General features: G+C 51.0%; 1 protein-coding gene across 1 annotated transcript; it reads left to right on the forward strand.

Annotated features, from left to right (window-relative positions):
• Positions 1 to 329: 329 nt before the first annotated feature.
• Positions 330 to 17,059, forward strand: LOC148821482 (germ cell-specific gene 1-like protein). The gene is made up of 5 exons (XM_088930927.1): positions 330 to 621; positions 5,213 to 5,260; positions 15,427 to 15,591; positions 16,110 to 16,221; positions 16,729 to 17,059. The coding sequence occupies exons 1-5, from the start codon at positions 330 to 332 to the stop codon at positions 17,057 to 17,059; spliced, it is 948 nt and encodes a 315-aa protein (XP_088787053.1).
• The last annotated feature ends 1,178 nt before the right edge of the window (positions 17,060 to 18,237 follow it).

Genomic DNA, 18,237 nt, shown 5'->3' on the forward strand with positions numbered 1-18,237 from the left:
GCAGGAGGAGTGTGTGTATTAACCCCCCTCTCTCTCAGTGCCGTGTCAGTGTACAGTAGTGTGCAGGAGGAGTGTGTGTATTAACCCCCCTCTCTCTCAGTGCAGTGTCAGTGTACAGTAGTGTGCAGGAGGAGTGTGTGTATTAACCCCTCTCTCTCTGTGCAGTGTCAGTGTACAGTAGTGTGCAGGAGGAGTGTGTGTATTAACCCCTCTCTCTCTCTCAGTGCAGTGTCAGTGTACAGTAGTGTGCAGGAGGAGTGTGTGTATTAACCCCTCTCTCTCTCAGTGTACAGTAGGGTGTATTAACCCCTCTCTCTCTCAGCTCTCTCATGTCTCGTCTGATGTGTCTGCGCTCGTCCTTCGCTCTCTTCACAAACGTCTGCGCCCTCGTGCTATCGGGCACAGCGCTGCTGTCCTCCTACTGGTGCCAGGGGACCCAGAAGGTGCCCAAGCCCCTGTGCACTCTGCACCGCCACACCAACTGCATCCCGGTGCCCGGAGTCTCCAACTCCGCCGCCATCCAGTTCTCCTGGGAGACCGGAGACGACCGCTTCATCTTCCCACACTTCCACACCGGGCTGTGGTTCAGCTGCGAGGAGGACATCTACAGCACTGGAGAGGGTGAGGGGGGAGAGGACAGAGAGGAGAGAGAGGAGAGGAGAAGGGAGAGAGGAGAGAGAGGACAGAGAGCAGAGAGGAGGGGGGAGAGGGGAGAGAGGAGAGAGGGGGGAGAGGAGAGAGAGGGGGAGAGAGGAGAAAGAGGAGAGAAGAGAGGGGAGAGAGGGGGGAGAGAGGAGAGAGGGGAGAGGAGAAGGGAGAGAGGAGAGAGAGGACAGAGAGCAGAGAGGAGGGGGGAGAGAGGAGAGAAGAGAGGGGAGAGAGGAGAGAGGGGGGAGAGGAGAGAGAGGGGGGAGAGAGGAGAAAGAGGAGAGAAGAGAGGGGAGAGAGGGGGAAGAGAGGAGAGAGGGGAGAGGAGGGGGGAGGGAGGAGAGAAGAGAGGGGAGAGAGGAGATCTTGCTTTTGATGAAACAGAAATATCTTATTCTAACAAAGTCCCGATGAATACATTTTCCCGACTTAGCAGAGTAATCATCTCAGTGAAAATCTGTCATGAGAATATTCTCAGAGAAGTAAACAAAATTGCAGACAAATGATTTGTCCTCAAATTTCCGCTCTGTGTAATCACTAAGCATCTCTCTAAAGGATACAAAATAATTGTCTCACACCCAGACACACACAGACCCACACACACCCTCTCTCTCTCAGTGCAGTGTCAGTGTGCAGGAGGAGTGTGTGTATTAACCCCTCTCTCTCTCAGTGCAGTGTCAGTGTGCAGGAGGAGTGTGTGTATTAACCCCTCTCTCTCTCAGTGCAGTGTCAGTGTACAGTAGTGTGCAGGAGGAGTGTGTGTATTAACCCCTCTCTCTCTCAGTGCAGTGTCAGTGTACAGTAGTGTGCAGGAGGAGTGTGTGTATTAACCCCTCTCTCTCTCAGTGCAGTGTCAGTGTACAGTAGTGTGCAGGAGGGGTGTGTGTATTAACCCCTCTCTCTCTCTCAGTGCAGTGTCAGTGTACAGTAGTGTGCAGGAGGAGTGTGTGTATTAACTCCTCTCTCTCAGTGCAGTGTCAGTGTACAGCAGTGTGCAGGAGGAGTGTGTGTATTAACCCCTCTCTCTCTCAGTGCAGTGTCAGTGTACAGTAGTGTGCAGGAGGAGTGTGTGTATTAACCCCTCTCTCTCAGTGCACAGCAGTGTGCAGGAGGAGTGTGTGTATTAACCCCTCTCTCTCTCAGTGCAGTGTCAGTGTACAGCAGTGTGCAGGAGGAGTGTGTGTATTAACCCCTCTTTCTCTCAGTGCAGTGTTAGTGTCCAGTAGTGTGCAGGAGGAGTGTGTGTATTAACCCCTCTCTCTCTCAGTGCAGTGTCAGTGTACAGTAGTGTGCAGGAGGAGTGTGTGTATTAACTCCTCTCTCTCAGTGCAGTGTCAGTGTACAGCAGTGTGCAGGAGGAGTGTGTGTATTAACCCCTCTCTCTCTCAGTGCAGTGTCAGTGTACAGTAGTGTGCAGGAGGAGTGTGTGTATTAACCCCTCTCTCTCAGTGCACAGCAGTGTGCAGGAGGAGTGTGTGTATTAACCCCTCTCTCTCTCAGTGCAGTGTCAGTGTACAGCAGTGTGCAGGAGGAGTGTGTGTATTAACCCCTCTTTCTCTCAGTGCAGTGTTAGTGTCCAGTAGTGTGCAGGAGGAGTGTGTGTATTAACCCCTCTTTCTCTCAGTGCAGTGTCAGTGTGCAGTAGTGTGCAGGAGGAGTGTGTGTATTAACCCCTCTCTCTCTCTCAGTGCAGTGTCAGTGTACAGTAGTGTGCAGGAGGAGTGTGTGTATTAACCCCTCTCTCTCAGTGCAGTGTTAGTGTACAGTAGTGTGCAGGAGGAGTGTGTGTATTAACCCCTCTGTCTTTCTCTCCTGACCCAAGTGCAGGAAGATTAATTTAATTTCTCTCTCCTGTAAGAATAATTTCATCACAGATTATTTCCAGCAGGACACAACCAGACAGATGGTGATTAAGACCAAACAGAGGATCTGGTAGGGATTAGAGTACAGGTTAGAGATCATATTTCATACACTGTTATTACACAGCGAGGAAAAGGAGAGAGTCGGTGGTGTGTTCTGTAGAATGTGACAGACTGATATATTTCACACTCTAAATACAGAGAGTGGTGTTTTGGCTTCCTGCTCTAAATCTGTCCAAGTTAAAAGTCATCACAGAAATTATTTTATTCAGGAACAGTGTAGTAACACAGTCTGTTACACTGGGAGCTACAGTCCCAGTACAGTAGACCAGTCTGTTACACTGGGAGCTCCAGTCCCAGTACAGTAGAACAGTCTGTTACACTGGGAGCTCCACTCCCAGTACAGTAGAACAGTCTGTTACAATAGGAGCTACAGTCCCAGTACAGTAGAACAGTCTGTTACACTGGGAGCTACAGTCCCAGTGCAGTAGAACAGTCTGTTACACTGGGAGCTACAGTGCCAGTACAGTAGACCAGTCTGTTACAATAGGAGCTCCAGTCCCAGTACAGTAGAACAGTCTGTTACACTGGGAGCTCCAGTCCCAGTACAGTAGAACAGTCTGTTACAATAGGAGCTCCAGTCCCAGTACAGTAGAACAGTCTGTTACACTGGGAGCTACAGTCCCAGTACAGTAGACCAGTCTGTTACAATAGGGGCTACAGTCCCAGTACAGTAGAACAGTCTGTTACAATAGGAGCTACAGTCCCAGTGCAGTAGAACAGTCTGTTACACTGGGAGCTACAGTCCCAGTACAGTAGACCAGTCTGTTACACTGGGAGCTACAGTCCCAGTGCAGTAGAACAGTCTGTTACACTGGGAGCTACAGTCCCAGTACAGTAGACCAGTCTGTTACACTGGGAGCTACAGTCCCAGTACAGTAGACCAGTCTGTTACAATAGGAGCTCCAGTCCCAGTACAGTAGACCAGTCTGTTACACTGGGAGCTCCAGTCCCAGTACAGTAGAACAGTCTGTTACACTGGGAGCTACAGTCCCAGTACAGTAGACCAGTCTGTTACAATAGGAGCTACAGTCCCAGTGCAGTAGAACAGTCTGTTACACTGGGAGCTACAGTCCCAGTGCAGTAGACCAGTCTGTTACAATAGGAGCTCCAGTCCCAGTACAGTAGAACAGTCTGTTACACTGGGAGCTACAGTCCCAGTGCAGTAGACCAGTCTGTTACACTGGGAGCTCCAGTCCCAGTACAGTAGACCAGTCTGTTACACTGGGAGCTACAGTCCCAGTACAGTAGACCAGTCAGTTACAATAGGAGCTACAGTCCCAGTACAGTAGACCAGTCTGTTACACTGGGAGCTACAGTCCCAGTACAGTAGACCAGTCTGTTACAATAGGAGCTACAGTCCCAGTACAGTAGAACAGTCTGTTACACTGGGAGCTACAGTCCCAGTACAGTAGACCAGTCAGTTACACTAGGAGCTACAGTCCCAGTACAGTAGACCAGTCTGTTACACTGGGAGCTACAGTCCCAGTACAGTAGAACAGTCTGTTACACTGGGAGCTACAGTCCCAGTACAGTAGACCAGTCAGTTACACTAGGAGCTACAGTCCCAGTACAGTAGACCAGTCTGTTACACTGGGAGCTACAGTCCCAGTACAGTAGAACAGTCTGTTACACTGGGAGCTACAGTCCCAGTACAGTAGACCAGTCTGTTACAATAGGAGCTACAGTCCCAGTGCAGTAGACCAGTCTGTTACACTGGGAGCTACAGTCCCAGTACAGTAGAACAGTCTGTTACAATAGGAGCTCCAGTCCCAGTACAGTAGACCAGTCTGTTACACTGGGAGCTACAGTCCCAGTACAGTAGACCAGTCTGTTACACTGGGAGCTACAGTCCCAGTGCAGTAGAACAGTCTGTTACACTGGGAGCTACAGTCCCAGTACAGTAGACCAGTCTGTTACAATAGGAGCTACAGTCCCAGTGCAGTAGACCAGTCTGTTACACTGGGAGCTACAGTCCCAGTACAGTAGACCAGTCTGTTACAATAGGAGCTACAGTCCCAGTGCAGTAGACCAGTCTGTTACACTGGGAGCTACAGTCCCAGTACAGTAGAACAGTCTGTTACAATAGGAGCTACAGTCCCAGTACAGTAGAACAGTCTGTTACAATAGGGGCTACAGTCCCAGTACAGTAGACCAGTCTGTTACAATAGGAGCTACAGTCCCAGTGCAGTAGACCAGTCTGTTACACTGGGAGCTACAGTCCCAGTACAGTAGAACAGTCTGTTACAATAGGAGCTCCAGTCCCAGTACAGTAGACCAGTCTGTTACACTGGGAGCTACAGTCCCAGTACAGTAGACCAGTCTGTTACAATAGGAGCTACAGTCCCAGTGCAGTAGAACAGTTTGTTACACTGGGAGCTACAGTCCCAGTACAGTAGACCAGTCTGTTACAATAGGAGCTACAGTCCCAGTGCAGTAGAACAGTCTGTTACACTGGGAGCTACAGTCCCAGTACAGTAGACCAGTCTGTTACAATAGGAGCTACAGTCCCAGTGCAGTAGACCAGTCTGTTACACTAGGAGCTACAGTCCCAGTACAGTAGACCAGTCTGTTACAATAGGGCTTATATTTATATTGCAGTTCATTTTATAATCAAGTAATCTAATTTTTTCTCTTTCTTTCAGGTGAGAAATGTCGAAGTTTTATTGATTTGACACCTCACTCAGAGAAAGGTACTGAGTTTCCATAGAGTATTGTGCAGGAGGAGTGTGTGTATTAACCAACCCCTCTCTCTCAGTGCAGTGTCAGTGTACAGTAGTGTGCAGGAGCAGTGTGTGTATTAACCCCTCTCTCTCTCAGTGCAGTGTCAGTGTACAGTAGTGTGCAGGAGGAGTGTGTGTATTAACCCCTCTCTCTCTCAGTGCAGTGTCAGTGTACAGTAGCGTGCAGGAGGAGTGTGTGTATTAACCCCTCTCTCTCTCAGTGCAGTGTCAGTGTACAGTAGTGTGCAGGAGGAGTGTGTGTATTAACCCCCCTCTCTCTCAGTGCAGTGTCAGTGTACAGTAGTGTGCAGGAGGAGTGTGTGTATTAACCCCCCTCTCTCTCAGTGCAGTGTCAGTGTACAGTAGTGTGCAGGAGGAGTGTGTGTATTAACCCCTCTCTCTCTCAGTGCAGTGCAGTGTCAGTGTGCAGGAGGAGTGTGTGTATTAACCCCTCTCTCTCTCAGTGCAGTATCAGTGTACAGTAGTGTGCAGGAGGAGTGTGTGTATTAACCCCTCTCTCTCAGTGCAGTGTCAGTGTACAGTAGTGTGCAGGAGGAGTGTGTGTATTAACCCCTCTCTCTCTCAGTGCAGTGTCAGTGTACAGTAGTGTGCAGGAGGAGTGTGTGTATTAACCCCTCTCTCTCTCAGTGCAGTGTCAGTGTACAGTAGTGTGCAGGAGGAGTGTGTGTATTAACCCCTCTCTCTCTCAGTGCAGTGTCAGTGTACAGGAGTGTGCAGGAGGAGTGTGTGTATTAACCCCTCTCTCTCTCAGTGCAGTGTCAGTGTACAGTAGTGTGCAGGAGGAGTGTGTGTATTAACCCCTCTCTCTCTCAGCGCAGTGTCAGTGTACAGGAGTGTGCAGGAGGAGTGTGTGTATTAACCCCTCTCTCTCTCAGGGCAGTGTCAGTGTACAGTAGTGTGCAGGAGGAGTGTGTGTATTAACCCCTCTCTCTCTCAGTGCAGTGTACAGTAGTGTGCAGGAGGAGTGTGTGTATTAGCCCCTCTCTCTCTCAGTGCAGTGTCAGTGTACAGTAGTGTGCAGGAGGAGTGTGTGTATTAACCCCTCTCTCTCTCAGTGCAGTGTCAGTGTACAGTAGTGTGCAGGAGGAGTGTGTGTATTAACCCCTCTCTCTCTCAGTGCAGTGTCAGTGTACAGTAGTGTGCAGGAGGAGTGTGTGTATTAACCCCCCCTCTCTCTCAGTGCAGTGTCAGTGTACAGTAGTGTGCAGAAGGAGTGTGTGTATTAACCCCTCTCTCTCTCAGTGCAGTGTCAGTGTACAGTAGTGTGCAGGAGGAGTGTGTGTATTAACCCCTCTCTCTCTCAGTGCAGTGTCAGTGTACAGTAGTGTGCAGGAGGAGTGTGTGTATTAACCCCTCTCTCTCAGTGCAGTGTCAGTGTACAGTAGTGTGCAGGAGGAGTGTGTGTATTAACCCCTCTCTCTCTCAGTGCAGTGTCAGTGTACAATAGTGTGCAGGAGGAGTGTGTGTATTAACCCCTCTCTCTCTCAGTGCAGTGTCAGTGTACAGTAGTGTGCAGGAGGAGTGTGTGTATTAACCCCTCTCTCTCAGTGCAGTGTCAGTGTACAGTAGTGTGCAGGAGGAGTGTGTGTATTAACCCCTCTCTCTCTCAGTGCAGTGTCAGTGTACAGTAGTGTGCAGGAGGAGTGTGTGTATTAACCCCTCTCTCTCTCAGTGCAGTGTCAGTGTACAGTAGTGTGCAGGAGCAGTGTGTGTATTAACCCCCCTCTCTCTCAGTGCAGTGTCAGTGTACAGTAGTGTGCAGGAGGAGTGTGTGTATTAACCCCCCTCTCTCTCAGTGCAGTGTCAGTGTACAGTAGTGTGCAGGAGGAGTGTGTGTATTAACCCCTCTCTCTCTCAGTGCAGTGTCAGTGTACAGTAGTGTGCAGGAGGAGTGTGTGTATTAACCCCTCTCTCTCTCAGTGCAGTGTCAGTGTACAGTAGTGTGCAGGAGGAGTGTGTGTATTAACCCCTCTCTCTCTCAGTGCAGTGTCAGTGTACAGTAGTGTGCAGGAGGAGTGTGTGTATTAACCCCTCTCTCTCTCAGTGCAGTGTCAGTGTACAGTAGTGTGCAGGAGGAGTGTGTGTATTAACCCCTCTCTCTCTCAGTGCAGTGTCAGTGTACAGGAGTGTGCAGGAGGAGTGTGTGTATTAACCCCTCTCTCTCTCAGTGCAGTGTCAGTGTACAGTAGTGTGCAGGAGGAGTGTGTGTATTAACCCCTCTCTCTCTCAGTGCAGTGTCAGTGTACAGGAGTGTGCAGGAGGAGTGTGTGTATTAACCCCTCTCTCTCTCAGTGCAGTGTACAGTAGTGTGCAGGAGGAGTGTGTGTATTAGCCCCTCTCTCTCTCAGTGCAGTGTCAGTGTACAGTAGTGTGCAGGAGGAGTGTGTGTATTAACCCCTCTCTCTCTCAGTGCAGTGTCAGTGTACAGTAGTGTGCAGGAGGAGTGTGTGTATTAACCCCTCTCTCTCTCAGTGCAGTGTCAGTGTACAGTAGTGTGCAGGAGGAGTGTGTGTATTAACCCCCCCTCTCTCTCAGTGCAGTGTCAGTGTACAGTAGTGTGCAGAAGGAGTGTGTGTATTAACCCCTCTCTCTCTCAGTGCAGTGTCAGTGTACAGTAGTGTGCAGGAGGAGTGTGTGTATTAACCCCTCTCTCTCTCAGTGCAGTGTCAGTGTACAGTAGTGTGCAGGAGGAGTGTGTGTATTAACCCCTCTCTCTCTCAGTGCAGTGTCAGTGTGCAGCAGTGTGCAGGAGGAGTGTGTGTATTAACCCCTCTCTCTCAGTGCAGTGTCAGTGTACAGTAGTGTGCAGGAGGAGTGTGTGTATTAACCCCTCTCTCTCTCTCAGTGCAGTGTCAGTGTACAGTAGTGTGCAGGAGGAGTGTGTGTATTAACCCCTCTCTCTCTCAGTGCAGTGTCAGTGTACAGTAGTGTGCAGGAGGAGTGTGTGTATTAACCCCTCTCTCTCTCAGTGCAGTGTCAGTGTACAGTAGTGTGCAGGAGGAGTGTGTGTATTAACCCCTCTCTCTCTCAGTGCAGTGTCAGTGTACAGTAGTGTGCAGGAGCAGTGTGTGTATTAACCCCTCTCTCTCTCAGTGCAGTGTCAGTGTACAGTAGTGTGCAGGAGGGGTGTGTGTATTAACCCCTCTCTCTCTCAGTGCAGTGTCAGTGTACAGTAGTGTGCAGGAGGAGTGTGTGTATTAACCCCTCTCTCTCTCAGTGCAGTGTCAGTGTACAGTAGTGTGCAGGAGGAGTGTGTGTATTAACCCCCCTCTCTCTCAGTGCAGTGTCAGTGTACAGTAGTGTGCAGGAGGAGTGTGTGTATTAACCCCCCTCTCTCTCAGTGCAGTGTCAGTGTACAGTAGTGTGCAGGAGGAGTGTGTGTATTAACCCCTCTCTCTCTCAGTGCAGTGTCAGTGTACAGTAGTGTGCAGGAGGAGTGTGTGTATTAACCCCTCTCTCTCTCAGTGCAGTGTTAGTGTACAGTAGTGTGCAGGAGGAGTGTGTGTATTAACCCCTCTCTCAGTGCAGTGTCAGTGTACAGTAGTGTGCAGGAGGAGTGTGTGTATTAACCCCTCTCTCTCTCAGTGCAGTGTCAGTGTACAGTAGTGTGCAGGAGGAGTGTGTGTATTAACCCCTCTCTCTCTCAGTGCAGTGTCAGTGTACAGTAGTGTGCAGGAGGAGTGTGTGTATTAACCCCTCTCTCTCTCAGTGCAGTGTCAGTGTACAGGAGTGTGCAGGAGGAGTGTGTGTATTAACCCCTCTCTCTCTCAGGGCAGTGTCAGTGTACAGTAGTGTGCAGGAGGAGTGTGTGTATTAACCCCTCTCTCTCTCAGTGCAGTGTACAGTAGTGTGCAGGAGGAGTGTGTGTATTAGCCCCTCTCTCTCTCAGTGCAGTGTCAGTGTACAGTAGTGTGCAGGAGGAGTGTGTGTATTAACCCCTCTCTCTCTCAGTGTAGTGTCAGTGTACAGTAGTGTGCAGGAGGAGTGTGTGTATTAACCCCTCTCTCTCTCAGTGCAGTGTCAGTGTACAGTAGTGTGCAGGAGGAGTGTGTGTATTAACCCCCCCTCTCTCTCAGTGCAGTGTCAGTGTACAGTAGTGTGCAGAAGGAGTGTGTGTATTAACCCCTCTCTCTCTCAGTGCAGTGTCAGTGTACAGTAGTGTGCAGGAGGAGTGTGTGTATTAACCCCTCTCTCTCTCAGTGCAGTGTCAGTGTACAGTAGTGTGCAGGAGGAGTGTGTGTATTAACCCCTCTCTCTCTCAGTGCAGTGTACAGTAGTGTGCAGGAGGAGTGTGTGTATTAGCCCCTCTCTCTCTCAGTGCAGTGTCAGTGTACAGTAGTGTGCAGGAGGAGTGTGTGTATTAACCCCTCTCTCTCTCAGTGCAGTGTCAGTGTACAGTAGTGTGCAGGAGGAGTGTGTGTATTAACCCCTCTCTCTCTCAGTGCAGTGTCAGTGTACAGTAGTGTGCAGGAGGAGTGTGTGTATTAACCCCCCCTCTCTCTCAGTGCAGTGTCAGTGTACAGTAGTGTGCAGAAGGAGTGTGTGTATTAACCCCTCTCTCTCTCAGTGCAGTGTCAGTGTACAGTAGTGTGCAGGAGGAGTGTGTGTATTAACCCCTCTCTCTCTCAGTGCAGTGTCAGTGTACAGTAGTGTGCAGGAGGAGTGTGTGTATTAACCCCTCTCTCTCAGTGCAGTGTCAGTGTACAGTAGTGTGCAGGAGGAGTGTGTGTATTAACCCCTCTCTCTCTCAGTGCAGTGTCAGTGTACAGTAGTGTGCAGGAGGAGTGTGTGTATTAACCCCTCTCTCTCTCAGTGCAGTGTCAGTGTACAGTAGTGTGCAGGAGGAGTGTGTGTATTAACCCCTCTCTCTCAGTGCAGTGTCAGTGTACAGTAGTGTGCAGGAGGAGTGTGTGTATTAACCCCTCTCTCTCTCAGTGCAGTGTCAGTGTACAGTAGTGTGCAGGAGGAGTGTGTGTATTAACCCCTCTCTCTCTCAGTGCAGTGTCAGTGTACAGTAGTGTGCAGGAGCAGTGTGTGTATTAACCCCCCTCTCTCTCAGTGCAGTGTCAGTGTACAGTAGTGTGCAGGAGGAGTGTGTGTATTAACCCCCCTCTCTCTCAGTGCAGTGTCAGTGTACAGTAGTGTGCAGGAGGAGTGTGTGTATTAACCCCTCTCTCTCTCAGTGCAGTGTCAGTGTACAGTAGTGTGCAGGAGGAGTGTGTGTATTAACCCCTCTCTCTCTCAGTGCAGTGTCAGTGTACAGTAGTGTGCAGGAGGAGTGTGTGTATTAACCCCTCTCTCTCTCAGTGCAGTGTCAGTGTACAGTAGTGTGCAGGAGGAGTGTGTGTATTAACCCCTCTCTCTCTCAGTGCAGTGTCAGTGTACAGTAGTGTGCAGGAGGAGTGTGTGTATTAACCCCTCTCTCTCTCAGTGCAGTGTCAGTGTACAGGAGTGTGCAGGAGGAGTGTGTGTATTAACCCCTCTCTCTCTCAGTGCAGTGTCAGTGTACAGTAGTGTGCAGGAGGAGTGTGTGTATTAACCCCTCTCTCTCTCAGTGCAGTGTCAGTGTACAGGAGTGTGCAGGAGGAGTGTGTGTATTAACCCCTCTCTCTCTCAGTGCAGTGTACAGTAGTGTGCAGGAGGAGTGTGTGTATTAGCCCCTCTCTCTCTCAGTGCAGTGTCAGTGTACAGTAGTGTGCAGGAGGAGTGTGTGTATTAACCCCTCTCTCTCTCAGTGCAGTGTCAGTGTACAGTAGTGTGCAGGAGGAGTGTGTGTATTAACCCCTCTCTCTCTCAGTGCAGTGTCAGTGTACAGTAGTGTGCAGGAGGAGTGTGTGTATTAACCCCCCCTCTCTCTCAGTGCAGTGTCAGTGTACAGTAGTGTGCAGAAGGAGTGTGTGTATTAACCCCTCTCTCTCTCAGTGCAGTGTCAGTGTACAGTAGTGTGCAGGAGGAGTGTGTGTATTAACCCCTCTCTCTCTCAGTGCAGTGTCAGTGTACAGTAGTGTGCAGGAGGAGTGTGTGTATTAACCCCTCTCTCTCTCAGTGCAGTGTCAGTGTGCAGCAGTGTGCAGGAGGAGTGTGTGTATTAACCCCTCTCTCTCAGTGCAGTGTCAGTGTACAGTAGTGTGCAGGAGGAGTGTGTGTATTAACCCCTCTCTCTCTCTCAGTGCAGTGTCAGTGTACAGTAGTGTGCAGGAGGAGTGTGTGTATTAACCCCTCTCTCTCTCAGTGCAGTGTCAGTGTACAGTAGTGTGCAGGAGGAGTGTGTGTATTAACCCCTCTCTCTCTCAGTGCAGTGTCAGTGTACAGTAGTGTGCAGGAGGAGTGTGTGTATTAACCCCTCTCTCTCTCAGTGCAGTGTCAGTGTACAGTAGTGTGCAGGAGCAGTGTGTGTATTAACCCCTCTCTCTCTCAGTGCAGTGTCAGTGTACAGTAGTGTGCAGGAGGGGTGTGTGTATTAACCCCTCTCTCTCTCAGTGCAGTGTCAGTGTACAGTAGTGTGCAGGAGGAGTGTGTGTATTAACCCCTCTCTCTCTCAGTGCAGTGTCAGTGTACAGTAGTGTGCAGGAGGAGTGTGTGTATTAACCCCCCTCTCTCTCAGTGCAGTGTCAGTGTACAGTAGTGTGCAGGAGGAGTGTGTGTATTAACCCCCCTCTCTCTCAGTGCAGTGTCAGTGTACAGTAGTGTGCAGGAGGAGTGTGTGTATTAACCCCTCTCTCTCTCAGTGCAGTGTCAGTGTACAGTAGTGTGCAGGAGGAGTGTGTGTATTAACCCCTCTCTCTCTCAGTGCAGTGTTAGTGTACAGTAGTGTGCAGGAGGAGTGTGTGTATTAACCCCTCTCTCAGTGCAGTGTCAGTGTACAGTAGTGTGCAGGAGGAGTGTGTGTATTAACCCCTCTCTCTCTCAGTGCAGTGTCAGTGTACAGGAGTGTGCAGGAGGAGTGTGTGTATTAACCCCTCTCTCTCTCAGTGCAGTGTCAGTGTACAGTAGTGTGCAGGAGGAGTGTGTGTATTAACCCCTCTCTCTCTCAGTGCAGTGTCAGTGTACAGGAGTGTGCAGGAGGAGTGTGTGTATTAACCCCTCTCTCTCTCAGGGCAGTGTCAGTGTACAGTAGTGTGCAGGAGGAGTGTGTGTATTAACCCCTCTCTCTCTCAGTGCAGTGTACAGTAGTGTGCAGGAGGAGTGTGTGTATTAGCCCCTCTCTCTCTCAGTGCAGTGTCAGTGTACAGTAGTGTGCAGGAGGAGTGTGTGTATTAACCCCTCTCTCTCTCAGTGTAGTGTCAGTGTACAGTAGTGTGCAGGAGGAGTGTGTGTATTAACCCCTCTCTCTCTCAGTGCAGTGTCAGTGTACAGTAGTGTGCAGGAGGAGTGTGTGTATTAACCCCCCCTCTCTCTCAGTGCAGTGTCAGTGTACAGTAGTGTGCAGAAGGAGTGTGTGTATTAACCCCTCTCTCTCTCAGTGCAGTGTCAGTGTACAGTAGTGTGCAGGAGGAGTGTGTGTATTAACCCCTCTCTCTCTCAGTGCAGTGTCAGTGTACAGTAGTGTGCAGGAGGAGTGTGTGTATTAACCCCTCTCTCTCTCAGTGCAGTGTCAGTGTACAGTAGTGTGCAGGAGGAGTGTGTGTATTAACCCCTCTCTCTCTCAGTGCAGTGTCAGTGTACAGTAGTGTGCAGGAGGAGTGTGTGTATTAACCCCTCTCTCTCTCAGTGCAGTGTCAGTGTACAGCAGTGTGCAGGAGGAGTGTGTGTATTAACCCCTCTCTCTCAGTGCAGTGTCAGTGTACAGTAGTGTGCAGGAGGAGTGTGTGTATTAACCCCCCTCTCTCTCAGTGCAGTGTCAGTGTACAGTAGTGTGCAGGAGGAGTGTGTGTATTAACCCCCCTCTCTCTCAGTGCAGTGTCAGTGTACAGTAGTGTGCAGGAGGAGTGTGTGTATTAACCCCTCTCTCTCTCAGTGCAGTGTCAGTGTACAGTAGTGTGCAGGAGGAGTGTGTGTATTAACCCCTCTCTCTCTCAGTGCAGTGTTAGTGTACAGTAGTGTGCAGGAGGAGTGTGTGTATTAACCCCTCTCTCAGTGCAGTGTCAGTGTACAGTAGTGTGCAGGAGGAGTGTGTGTATTAACCCCTCTCTCTCTCAGGGCAGTGTCAGTGTACAGTAGTGTGCAGGAGGAGTGTGTGTATTAACCTCTCTCTCTCTCAGTGCAGTGTACAGTAGTGTGCAGGAGGAGTGTGTGTATTAGCCCCTCTCTCTCTCAGTGCAGTGTCAGTGTACAGTAGTGTGCAGGAGGAGTGTGTGTATTAACCCCTCTCTCTCTCAGTGCAGTGTCAGTGTACAGTAGTGTGCAGGAGGAGTGTATGTATTAACCCCTCTCTCTCTCAGTGCAGTGTCAGTGTACAGTAGTGTGCAGGAGGAGTGTGTGTATTAACCCCTCTCTCTCAGTGCAGTGTCAGTGTACAGCAGTGTGCAGGAGGAGTGTGTGTATTAACCCCTCTCTCTCTCAGTGCAGTGTCAGTGTACAGTAGTGTGCAGGAGGAGTGTGTGTATTAACCCCTCTCTCTCTCAGTGCAGTGTCAGTGTACAGTAGTGTGCAGGGGGAGTGTGTGTATTAACCCCTCTCTCTCAGTGCAGTGTCAGTGTACAGCAGTGTGCAGGAGGAGTGTGTGTATTAACCCCTCTCTCTCTCAATGCAGTGTCAGTGTACAGTAGTGTGCAGGAGGAGTGTGTGTATTAACCCCTCTCTCTCTCAGTGCAGTGTCAGTGTCCAGTAGTGTGCAGGAGGAGTGTGTGTATTAACCCCTCTCTCTCTCAGTGCAGTGTCAGTGTACAGTAGTGTGCAGGAGGGGTGTGTGTATTAACCCCTCTCTCTCTCTCAGTGCAGTGTCAGTGTACAGTAGTGTGCAGGAGGAGTGTGTGTATTAACCCCTCTCTCTCTCAGTGCAGTGTCAGTGTCCAGTAGTGTGCAGGAGGAGTGTGTGTATTAACCCCTCTCTCTCTCTCAGTGCAGTGTCAGTGTACAGTAGTGTGCAGGAGGAGTGTGTGTATTAACCCCTCTCTCTCTCGGTGCAGTGTCAGTGTACAGTAGTGTGCAGGAGGAGTGTGTGTATTAACCCCTCTCTCTCTCTCAGTGCAGTGTCAGTGTACAGTAGTGTGCAGGAGGAGTGTGTGTATTAACCCCTCTCTCTCTCTCAGTGCAGTGTCAGTGTACAGTAGTGTGTAGGAGGAGTGTGTGTGTATTAACCCCTCTCTCTCTCAGTGCAGTGTCAGTGTACAGCAGTGTGCAGGAGGAGTGTGTGTATTAACCCCTCTCTCTCTCAGTGCAGTGTCAGTGTACAGTAGTGTGCAGGAGGAGTGTGTGTATTAACCCTTCTCTCTCTCAGGGCAGTGTCAGTGTACAGTAGTGTGCAGGAGGAGTGTGTGTATTAACCCCTCTCTCTCAGTGCAGTGTCAGTGTACAGTAGTGTGCAGGAGGAGTGTGTGTATTAACCCCTCTCTCTCTCAGTGCAGTGTCAGTGTACAGTAGTGTGCAGGAGGAGTGTGTGTATTAACCCCTCTCTCTCTCAGTGCAGTGTCAGTGTACAGTAGTGTGCAGGAGGAGTGTGTGTATTAACCTCTCTCTCTCTCAGTGCAGTGTCAGTGTACAGTAGTGTGCAGGAGGAGTGTGTGTATTAACCCCTCTCTCTCTCAGTGCAGTGTCAGTGTACAGTAGTGTGCAGGAGGAGTGTGTGTATTAACCCCTCTCTCTCAGTGCAGTGTCAGTGTGCAGTAGTGTGCAGGAGGAGTGTGTGTATTAACCCCTCTCTCTCAGTGCAGTGTCAGTGTACAGTAGTGTGCAGGAGCAGTGTGTGTATTAACCCCTCTCTCTCTCAGTGCAGTGTCAGTGTACAGTAGTGTGCAGGAGCAGTGTGTGTATTAACCCCTCTCTCTCTCAGTGCAGTGTCAGTGTACAGTAGTGTGCAGGAGGAGTGTGTGTATTAACCCCTCTCTCTCAGTGCAGTGTCAGTGTACAGTAGTGTGCAGGAGCAGTGTGTGTATTAACCCCTCTCTCTCTCAGTGCAGTGTCAGTGTACAGTAGTGTGCAGGAGCAGTGTGTGTATTAACCCCTCTCTCTCTCAGGTATGATCTGGCTGTCTGTGGTGACAGAGGTGGTGTACATCTCTCTGCTGGCTCTCAGTTTCATGCTGCTGAGTGGGGAGCTGTTTCTCTCAGAGCGATTTCCACACTGCCTGCACTGTGGGCTGCAGCTGAGCGCCTTCGCTGCCGTCTTCACTGTGCTCTCTGGTACTGTCTGTCTGTCTCACTGTGCTCTCTGATACTGTCTGTCTGTCTCACTGTGCTCTCTGGTACTGACTGTCTGTCTCACTGTGCTCTCTGGTACTGTCTCTCTGTCTCACTGTGCTCTCTGGTACTGACTGTCTTTCTCACTGTGCTCTCTGGTTCTATCTGTCTCACTGTGCTCTCCAGTACTGTCTGTCTGTCTCTCTGTGCTCTCTGGTACTGACTGTCTGTCTCACTGTGCTCTCTGGTTCTATCTGTCCCACTGTGCTCTCCGGTACTGTCTGTCTTTCTTCACTGTGGTATCAGACTTTATTAGAGTGTATTGACCTGTCTCTCTCTGGTGCCAGTATGAGTGTTTGATCCATTCTCTTTCTCTCTCAGGATCAGAGTGTACCGACCTGTCTCTCTCGCTGGTGACAGTCTCAGAGTGTATTAATCAGTCTCTCTCTCTATCACACTGTACGGACCTGTCTCTCTCTCTCTGGGGACCGTACGAGTGTGCTGACCTGTCTCTTTCTCAGGGCTGCTGGGGATGGTCGCTCACATGATGTACACGCAGGTCTTCCAGGTGACAGCCTCTCTGGGCCCAGAGGACTGGAAGCCCCACAGCTGGGACTACTCCTGGTCATTCTAGTGAGTGTCAAGCTGGACAGGACCCAGGCGCGGTCAGTCTGTCCAAACTCTGGGGCGTTGTCAGTGGGGTCACTGTGTCCAGTCTGTGAGTTGGTGTCAGTGGGGTCACTGTGTCCGGTCTGTGAGTGGGTGTCAGTGGGGTCACTGTGTCCGGTCTGTGAGTGGGTGTCAGTGGGGTCACTGTGTCCGGTCTGTGAGTGGCTGTCAGTGGGGTCACTGTGTCCGGTCTGTGAGTGGCTGTCAGTGGGGTCACTGTGTCCGGTCTGTGAGTGGCTGTCAGTGGGGTCACTGGGTCCGGTCTGTGAGTGGGTGTCAGTGGGGTCACTGTGTCCGGTCTGTGAGTGGCTGTCAGTGGGGTCACTGTGTCCGGTCTGTGAGTGGCTGTCAGTGGGGTCACTGTGTCCGGTCTGTGAGTGGGTGTCACTGGGGTCACTCTGTGAGCTCTCTGGGTGGGTGTGGTCATTCTGAGACGGACAGTGCGGTCACTCTGGCTCTCCCTCCCCTCAGTGTGGCCTGGGCCTCCTTCACCTGCTGCATGGCGTCCGGCGTGTCCACCCTGAACAGCTACACCAAGGTCCTGCTGCGGGGGCGCCTGTGCCGGCCCGAGTGGAGCTGTCCCTGTGAACTGCCCCGGCCGGGCTACTGCCCCAGCCCTGCGCCCCCACCGCCCCCACCCCCTCTGTCCCCCCTCAGCCCCTATTACAGCCTGTCCGAGCCCCCCCTGCCCCCACCGCCGCCCCCCCCACCCCTGCCGCCCCCCCTCCCCCCAGAGCCCAGTGACCTCACAGGCATCCCAGAGTCCTCTGGGGAGGAAGAGGAGCCTGGAGAGCCCCTGTGAGGCTGTGTGGTGTGTAGAGACTCTCGCCCCTCTTCCTCCTCCTCTCTCCCCTCTTCCTCTCCTGCTCCTGCTAATATTGTTTCTAATAAACTATCTCCTTGTAAAGACAAAGACAGCACCTCTGCTCTGTTTTTATTTGAAGTTTAGTTTCTTCTTGGTTCAAACGAGAGCAACAACCCAATCAGCTCTTCTGTGAGAATCAAACCCGAATCTCAGGTCCAGACCCGAATCAGAGAGTCACTCATCTGAACTTTGACCTCACCTAGCCCGTCCAGCTCGTTTGGCACTCCCACCACTCTTTGTGTAGACACCTGCCTCCTGTCCTGACTGGTGGATCTCATCCAGCTGTGTCTTGAGCACAGAAACATATAGTCAACTGCAGTCAGCGTCTGTGAGCAATTTGAACACTTGTATCACATCTCCTCCAGCCTGTCAGTGTGGGACACTCCCTTCAGACTAAAGAGACTCAGTTCCTCCAGCCTGTCAGTGTGGGACACTCCCTTCAGACAGAAGAGACTCAGTTCCCTCAGCCCGTCAGTGTGGGACACTCCCTTCAGACTGAAGAGACTCAGTTCCTCCAGCCTGTCAGTGTGGGACACTCCCTTCAGACTGAAGAGACTCAGTTCCTCCAGCCTGTCAGTGTGGGACACTCCCTTCAGCCAGAAGAGACTCAGTTCCTCCAGCCTGTCAGTGTGGGACACTCCCTTCAGACTGAAGAGACTCAGTTCCTCCAGCCTGTCAGTGTGGGACACTCCCTTCAGACTGAAGAGACTCAGTTCCTCCAGCCTGTCAGTGTGGGACACTCCCTTCAGACTGAAGAGACTCAGTTCCTCCAGCCTGTCAGTGTGGGACACTCCCTTCAGACAGGAGAGACTCAGTTCCTCCAGCCTGTCAGTGTGGGACACTCCCTTCAGACAGGAGAGACTCAGTTCCTCCAGCCTGTCAGTGTGGGACACTCCCTTCAGACTAAAGAGACTCAGTTCCTCCAGCCTGTCAGTGTGGGACACTCCCTTCAGACAGGAGAGACTCAGTTCCTCCAGCCTGTCAGTGTGGGACACTCCCTTCAGACTGAAGAGACTCAGTTCCCCCAGCCTGTCAGTAAATGACTTTGTCTTCTCTGATTCCAGAGCAGCAGTATGCTGTAAATCATATTTGTGTCCCTGTGCCTGAATTCTTTT

This window comes from Atractosteus spatula, chromosome 13 (assembly GCF_055471065.1).
Source record: "Atractosteus spatula isolate fAtrSpa1 chromosome 13, fAtrSpa1.hap1, whole genome shotgun sequence".
In the NCBI taxonomy this organism is placed as follows: Eukaryota; Metazoa; Chordata; class Actinopteri; order Semionotiformes; family Lepisosteidae; genus Atractosteus; species Atractosteus spatula.

Bases quoted from the DNA above. Each gene is read 5' to 3' on its own strand.
- LOC148821482 (XM_088930927.1), top strand. From the start codon at position 330: ATGTCTCGTCTGATGTGTCTGCGCTCGTCCTTCGCTCTCTTCACAAAC. The intron at 622-5,212 runs GTGAGGGGGGAG...TCTTTCTTTCAG, and splicing joins CATCTACAGCACTGGAGAGG to GTGAGAAATGTCGAAGTTTT. The intron at 15,592-16,109 runs GTACTGTCTGTC...TCTCTTTCTCAG, and splicing joins CGTCTTCACTGTGCTCTCTG to GGCTGCTGGGGATGGTCGCT.